The 8,585-nt window shown below is 38.8% G+C and overlaps 2 protein-coding genes across 2 annotated transcripts; both read left to right on the forward strand.

The window, feature by feature from the left end:
* Positions 1-840: 840 nt before the first annotated feature.
* On the forward strand, positions 841-3,465 carry LOC106296464 (receptor-like protein 12). Its single transcript, XM_013732597.1, has one exon. The coding sequence runs from the start codon at positions 915-917 to the stop codon at positions 3,192-3,194; it is 2,280 nt and encodes a 759-aa protein (XP_013588051.1). The 5' UTR covers positions 841-914; the 3' UTR covers positions 3,195-3,465.
* Positions 3,466-4,613: 1,148 nt separating this feature from the next.
* On the forward strand, positions 4,614-7,243 carry LOC106296465 (receptor-like protein 12). Its single transcript, XM_013732598.1, has one exon. It carries the CDS (start codon positions 4,904-4,906, stop codon positions 7,034-7,036), a length of 2,133 nt encoding a protein of 710 aa, XP_013588052.1. The 5' UTR covers positions 4,614-4,903; the 3' UTR covers positions 7,037-7,243.
* Positions 7,244-8,585: the final 1,342 nt, after the last annotated feature.

Below are 8,585 nucleotides of genomic sequence, written 5' to 3' on the forward strand. Positions count from 1 at the left end.
AAAAAAATTATTACTTAATACACACAACTTACACAACTAAACTGGTGAAAAAATATCCAGAAACAAAAGATACTCTAAACAACCTTAATATAATTTATATAATCTCAACACTACAAGTAACAAATTAAAAATATAAACAAACAATAAGTCTCAGTGACACAGCAAGCAACAACACGAACTATATCAATCACATTACTAACACAGTTTAGTCCTTCATGAGTGGAGAAGTTCATACACAGTACATCATCACAACTCTAACCCTATAACAATAAAAAAAAACTTAAAAAGCAATGATCAATCCAAAACGCAAAATTCACAGCTACTATAACCCTAACAAATATTGAGATGAAACAAGAAATATGTCTACAACCCCGCGCTTGTGCGGAGGCAATGCCCCTAGTAATACAAGTACATAAAATTTAAATTAAAATATATAAATGTTATTATTTTTTTACTTTTTATAGACTAAATTATCAATATTTTTTATTTTAACATTTAGATCTTGATATTTGAATTAGTTCTTATCGAGTATGGAACTAAACTATTTTCTATCTCAAAAACATTTGTGGTCATTCTACTTGGTTGTGGGTTAGTTCGGTTTTAAACTATTTTTTTATATCTCAAAAAATATTTGGTTAAGAGATAATTTGCATAGAAAAATGGTGGTAGTGGTTTATGAAATTATTATGAGGAGACTTTTGAGACAAGTGGTCCAATTCTTTGACGATAGGGAGCGGAAGATTAAGAGAAGTCAACCGAGCCCGACGAGTTGACGCAAGATTTGCTAAGCCACAGCCCCACTAAAGAGTTTTTTTTTCCCTTCTTCTTCTTCTTCTACTTAAAGGGAATCAGTGAAGCATACATACATCATACAACCCATTACTTACAACACAAACTTAAAAAAGAAAGATACGATGATCCGAAACCATTGTTATTTCTTTTGTGGTATCGTTACCATATATTTCTCACTCCTGATTCGCGCCCTTGCTTCTCCCACGCTCCACTTTAATTGCCGCAACGACCAGAGGGATGCTCTCCTGGAATTCAGAGACGAGTTTCCACCGACTGATGACTCAAACCTAAGCTCGTGGAACAAGAGCAGTGATTGCTGTCTTTGGAATGGTGTCACATGCAACGATAAATCTGGCCAGGTGATATCCCTCGACCTTCACGACACATCTCTAAATAGCTCTTTGAAAACTAATAGTAGCCTTTTTAGACTCCACTATCTCCGTCACCTGAACCTTGCGGGTTGCGATCTCCGAGGTGAGATTCCAGGGTTAATAGGCAATCTGAACCATCTAAGATACCTTAGCCTTGATTATAACTATCTCATAGGAGTTATTCCTATTTCAATAGGAAACCTTTCCCGTCTCACAAATCTTGAACTTTTCGCTAATGATTTGGAAGGTGAAATTCCTACTTCTATCGGAAACCTAAACGAGCTAAGGGTCATGTCACTTGACCACAACTCTTTAGGTGGCAATATTCCTATTTGGTTCACCAATTTAACCAAGCTTTCTCAGTTTAGCCTCCGCTCTAATAACTTCACATCCACGCTTCCACTAGACATGAGTGGATTCCACAACTTGGAGTTGTTTGATGTTGCTTACAACTCATTTCTGGGACCTTTCCCTAAATCCTTGTTCTCCCTTCCTCTGTTACAGTCTGTTGATTTGGGAGTAAACCAATTCATGGGACCTATAGAGTTTGTGAATACATCTTCATCTAAGCTTCAGTTTTTAAGTCTCCATCAGAACAGATTCGATGGCCCAATCCCGGAGTCAATATCTAAATTTCTCAACCTCAGACGGTTATATTTTAGCCAAAACAATTTCAGTGGTCCAGTCCCTAAATCTATGTCAAAGTTAGTTGACCTCAACGATTTACAACTTTCCAACAACAAGTTGGAAGGTGAAGTACCGGGTTTCTTATGGAGAATGAACACAATGATGATTTCTCACAATTCTTTCAGTAGTTTCGAGAAATTTTCACGAGAATCGTCGATCCAAATGTTGGATCTGAGTTCAAATTCATTCCGAGGACCATTTCCAAATTGGATCTGCAAGCTTAAATGGTTGAGCGTATTAGATTTGTCTAACAATCTCTTCAACGGCTCGATTCCTACGTGTTTAAGGAACTCCATTGTTTATCTTTTGGACCTGAGTCTGCGCAACAATAGTTTCAGCGGAGTTCTTCCAGATATATTTGATGGTGCTACCAGTCTACGGCTATTCGATGTTAGTCAAAACCAGCTGGAAGGAAAATTTCCAAAGTCTTTGATTCATTGCAAATCCCTGCAACTTGTGAATGTGGGAGGCAACAAAATCAAGGACACATTTCCATCTTGGCTTGGATCTCTACCATCATTAAACGTTCTCAGTCTCAGATCAAACAAGTTCTATGGGCGGTTGTATCATCCTCATGTGTCCATTGGGTTTCAGAGTCTAAGAGTGGTTGATGTTTCACATAATGACTTCACTGGAACTCTCCCACCTCACTATTATTCCAGCTGGCGTGAAATGACCATGTTAAACCAAGGAACTGACTACATGGTGAATTTCATGAAGGGCTCACGCTACATGTTGTTATTCCCGGAATCAATCTTCCGCTCAATGGAAATGGTTATTAAAGGAGTCGAGACGAACTTTGAGCGAATCCGACAGGATTTTAGAGCCATTGATTTTTCTGGAAACAAAATCTATGGAAAAATCCCTGAATCCATTGGCTTCTTGAAGGAATTACGTCTTCTCAACTTGTCCGGTAACGCCTTCACAAGCGATATCCCACGATCCTTGGCAAATTTGACAGACCTCGAGGCGTTAGACCTCTCGAGTAATAAGTTGTCAGGTCAAATCCCTCAAGATTTTAGTAAACTATCTTTTCTTTCATACGTGAACTTTTCCCATAATCTTCTCCAAGGTCCAGTTCCACGTAGCACACAGTTTCAAAGACAGAAATGTTCTTCATTCTTGGACAACCCTGGACTCTATGGCCTCGAAGAAATATGCGGAGAAAGACATGTCCCGAGTACTACATCACAGCAAGCCGTGAAATACTCAGAGGCAAAAGAACGAATGATCAATTGGGTTGCAGCTGCAATAGCCTATGGACCTGGAATATTATGTGGATTGGTGATTGGACATATCTTCACTTCACACAATCAGGAATGGTTCCCCAAAAATTTAGGTTGATGAAAACTCAGATTCACCACAAATGCTCGATAAGCCCATCTACTGCAGTATATCTAATAAATATTTGTAAGGCATATCTTGTCCAACTTACTGGTCGTACTTATACTGTGTTTTCCCAGAAGTGTTCTCCAAAAGACTAGTTTGCGTTTTGTAACTTTTCTATTTAATGTTTTTTTTTTCTGTAATAAACGTATACGGTGGTGTAGTATTCAATATATATTGGCTTAAAAATGTAATACCGGAACTTCATCCTACTTCAAATCTTAAATTTTCGGTAGCCTTTTGTGAAAGCTCTTCTTCCTTCTCTGATATCCACTCGTGTATACCTCCTTCTTTTCATACATTACTCTTTGATTCTCCTATAGGCCACAGTCGATCATACTCACGGTTTATAATTTGGGTCGGAGAAACTTAAAAGGTTACACTAATTATAGCTTTACAATCGTAATAGTATCGCGAAAGGATAAATCCATTATAGAATAAGATCAGACAGTGAAGATCATAAGTTCATAACCAATGCCGACAACTGATAAAATCGGACTCTGGTATTGGCAGTCAATACAGTTTTGAATTTTGATAACCCATTTGTTAACAATGTGGTAAAATGTGCTAGGTTATAATGGATCAGTGATTTAACCATGTGTTCCATCAATTTTTTTTTCTTTTTCGAAAAGAGCCTTCGAAAACAACGAAACTAAGCCAAAATTAAATGTGTGATATGTAATTGCATTCGTAACTTATTAATCAGTAAAAATGAGATATGCTCATTTTATTATTCTTTGTTATGTAGTTTTTATAATTAAAACATATTCTCAAATATTTGAAAACAGTTTGATGGTTATGTGTTTGTTTGACTTAATTGTCAACTAATTTTGTTTGACTACCGGTGGCGGTGGACGCACTAACAATGGTACGGGGTCACGTGTCCTCTACTGATTTTTATTTTTTCTTAAGTAACATAAATTAATTTGATGAACTATTGTTAGTTTACCGAAGAAAATTGAAAATGTGCTCCCATCAAATTTTTTTTTACTGTTTCAAATATTGTGCCCCGATTAAAAACGTTTCTGGATCCGCCCCTGGGTGGCACATCTGTTGAAATTTTTGTGAATGGTTGGCATGAGAACATGATTAATGGAGAGTTCTTATGGTGGAGTTCTTAACGGAATATAAGAAATTTAAGAGCCGGTTCTTAGTTTTTTTTAGTTAAAAGTTAAGAGACTCTTTATTATATTCCGATAAGAACTTCACTCTAAAAATTTCCATTAATCATGCTCTAAATACAAACTGTTTGTTCAAATGTCAAAGAAAACTGAAGTTGATCATTTTGGTAAATACTCTTCATGCGTTTTCTGAAGTACAAAATTTTGTTTTGTTTTTGTATAGTTATCCAAATAGCCAACCATAATATCGAATTAAAAATAAAAAGATGAATTCTCATCTATATCGTTAAGAGATATTTTGGACAGGATTGAATGGTAATGGTTTATGCGAAGACTTTTGAGACAAGTGGTCCAATTCTTCGGCGTGAGGGAACGGAAGACTCGGAGAAGTCAACCAAACCGACGAGTTGATGTAAGACTTGCTAAGCCACAGCCCCATTAATGAGTTTCTTTTTCTCTTCTTCTACTTAAATAAACCTAGTGAAGCCATACACCATATAACCCATTACGTACAACACAGACTTATTTTTTAAAAAAACTGATACGATGATCCAAGGCCATTGTTATTGCTTTTTTGGTATCGTTACCATCTATTTCTCACTCCTAATTCACATCCTTGCATCTCCTACGCTCCACTTTTGCCGCCACAACCAGAGAGATGCTCTTCTGGGATTCAGAGACGAGTTTCCAACTGATGAGTCAAACCTCAGCTCGTGGAATCAGAGCAGTGATTGCTGTCTTTGGAATGGTGTCACATGCGATGATACATCTGGTCAGGTGATATCTCTCGACCTTCATGAAACACCTCTCAACAGCTCTTTGAAAACTAATAGTAGCCTTTTTAAACTCCAATATCTTCATCACCTAAACCTTAGCAATTGCAATCTCCATGGTGAGATTCCTTCTTCACTAAAAAACCTTTCTCATCTCACAACGCTTGACCTTTCAGCCAATTATTTGGTAGGTGCAGTTCCAACTTCTCTCGGAAACCTAAAGGAGCTAAGAGTTATGTCCCTTAACAACAACTCGTTTCTCGGGCCTTTCGCTAAATCCTTGTTCTCCATTCCTTCGTTACAATCTGTTGATTTGGGTGGAAACCAGTTCACTGGATCAATAGAGTTTGTGAGCACTTCTTCATCTGAGCTTCAGTTTTTAAATCTTGATCATAACAAATTCAATGGCCCAATCCCAGAATCCATATCTAAATTTCTCAACCTCAGACGGTTATATCTTAGCCACAACAACTTCACAGGGTCGATCCCTGGATCTTTATCAAAGTTAGTCAACCTCACGGATCTACATCTTTCCAAAAACAAGTTGGAAGGCGAAGTACCAGGTTTCTTATGGAGATTGTCGACGATGATGATTTGTCACAACTCTTTCAACAGTTTTGAAACTCCTTCACAAGAGACTTTATTGGTCCAAGTGTTGGATCTGAGTTCCAATTCATTCCACGGCCCATTGCCTAATTGGATCTGCAATCTCAAAGGATTAAGTTTACTAGATTTGTCTAACAATCACTTCAACGGCTCTATTCCGACATGTTTGAGGAACTCCATTGTTTCTCTTTTGGACATGAGTCTGCGCAACAATAGTTTCGGTGGAGCTCTTCCAGATATATTTGGTGATGCTACCAAGTTACGATCAATCGACGTTGGTCTCAACCAGCTAGAGGGAAAGTTTCCAAAGTCCTTAATCAACTGCAAAGCTCTACAACTTGTGAATGTGGCAAGCAACAAAATCAAGGACGAGTTTCCATCTTGGTTGGGATCTCTACCGTCATTAAATGTTCTCAGCCTCAGATCAAACGAGTTCTACGGGCCGTTGTATCATCTTCATGTGTCCATTGGGTTTCGGAGTTTAAGAGTGATCGATATTTCGCATAATGACTTCACCGGAACTATTCCACCTCACTATTTTCTCAACTGGAGTGAAATGACCACGTTGACCAAAGGAAATGACTACATGGTGAATCCCACGAAGGTTTCTCGTTACATGGGGTTATTCCCGGAATCAATCTACCGCTCCATGGAAATGGTTAATAAAGGAGTAGAGACAAGGTTTGATCGAATCCGACAAGACTTCAGAGCCATTGATTTTTCATGTAACAAAATTTCTGGAAAAATACCTGAATCCATTGGTTTCTTGAAGGGACTACGTCTTCTGAATTTCTCAGATAATGTTTTCACAAGCGATATCCCAAGATCCTTGGCAAATTTGACGAGTCTGGAGACGTTGGATCTTTCGAGTAATAAGTTATCAGGTCAAATCCCACAAGATCTTGGTAATCTTGCATTTCTATCGTACATGAACTTCTCCCATAACCTTCTCCAAGGTCCAGTGCCTCGTGGCACGCAATTTGAAAGGCAAAATTGTTCTTCATTCTTGGGGAACTCTGGACTCTACGGCCTCAAAGAAATCTGTGGATCACTCCATGCCGTGAGTCCTACAGCACAGCAAGCCGATGAATATTCAGAGGAGGAGGAACAAATATTTAGTTGGGTTGCAGCTGTGATAGCTTATGGACCTGGTATGTTTTGTGGATTGGTGATTGGACATATCTTCGCTTCACACAATCAGGAACGGCTCACGGAAAAGTTTGGCCGAAGAAAACTCATTCACCCCAAGTGCTCGTTAAGTACATCTCTTGCACTCTCTAATAAGCATATTTTGGTATAGTTGTTCTACATATTATTCGTATGTGTAAACAGTAAACTGAACTCTCCAGTTGTGTTCTCCAAAAGACTAGTTTGTATTTGTTTGTATCTTATTTATTGTTTTGTAACTAACGTATATGGTGACATTAGAATATAACTTTGCTTGAAGTAGGGCCGGTCTCAAGCATAGGCGAGGGAAGCGACCGTTTAAGCGTCATATTTTAAGAGAAAATTTCAGTTGTATATAGGGCATAAATTTTTTTTACATGAATAACAAATGCATAAATTTTTTAAATGAACTTAGGGTTCAAGAAAAAGTTGAAAATGTTAGACCAGCACTGGCTTGAAGATGTAACAGGGAACTTCCTCCTACTTAAAATCTGTGAGAAGTATGAAGATGTAAGATGTCTGCTCTGAAGTAGTCGCTGACGTAGTTGCTAAAGCAGACGTCGTGGTGAGTGGTGAAGACCATGTGGAGTCAAGATGCTGAGCTGGAATCGTGTAGACTTGGAGAGCAAGGGAGTATCTTGGAGATATGAAAAGATGAATAAACTTGAGGAGCAAGTTTATGACTTAAAGAAAGAGGAATAAGTGCATTCCAAGAAAAGGAAAGTTGCACTTATTGTTATGGAAGATCCATACATGTTTCCTTGGAGACTAGGGTTTCGGAAACATGGAGAATAACTATAAGATAGATATGGAGTCGTCTGTATAGAGACAGAGACACAGAGGCTGATCTTATAGAGAGAGAGAAGCTCTTGGAAGTGTTTTGGGTCGTGCTGAAGCAGTGGCTGAAGTACTTGACGGAGAAGGGACATAAGCGGGTAGCTTAGGATCTTTCAATAGCGTGTGTTAGGGTGTTAACACTGACGTGTAAAAGCTGAATTAAGAAAATCTTGTAATAGATTGTTTAAGGAGATTCTAATAAAGCTTTGGTGTGCTTGTGTGATTTGTCTCTTGAGTTATCTTCTGCATTATCAATTGTGGTGTCATCTTTGCACTTACAAGTGGTATCAGAGTGGGGCACCTAAGTTATCGGTGTAATCCTGAAGGTGAAGATGGACACGATTATTTCTGTGCAGAAGGCGATCGTGTTGAATGCGGACCAGTATGGTCATTGGAAGGCTCGCATGAAGCAGATGATTCGAGGAATCAATGAAGATGCGTGGACAGCTGTGGAGATTGGTTGGGAGGAGCCTACCATAGTCACAGGAGGTGAGAAGAAGCGTAAGCCAAAAGAGGATTGGTCAGAGGCAGAACGCAATGCATCAAAATTTAATGCAAAGGCGTTGTCGGTGATTTTTGGAGCTGTTGAAGCAGAGCAGTTTCAGCTGATTCAGGGGAGTACTTCGGCTAAAGAGGCGTGGGAGATCCTGCTGAATTCGTTTGAAGGAGATGGGAGTGTCAAGAGGACATGTCTAGATCATCTTGGGTCGCAGTTTGAGAATCTCAGGTGGTCTGATAATGATTCTGTGGCAAGCTTCAGTGCCAAACTCAGTGCTATGGCGCATGAAGCATTTGTACTTGGGAAGAAGTACAAGGAGAAGAAGCTGGTAAAGAAGTTACTACGC

This window comes from Brassica oleracea, chromosome C6 (assembly GCF_000695525.1).
Source record: "Brassica oleracea var. oleracea cultivar TO1000 chromosome C6, BOL, whole genome shotgun sequence".
Lineage (NCBI taxonomy): Eukaryota > Viridiplantae > Streptophyta > Magnoliopsida > Brassicales > Brassicaceae > Brassica > Brassica oleracea.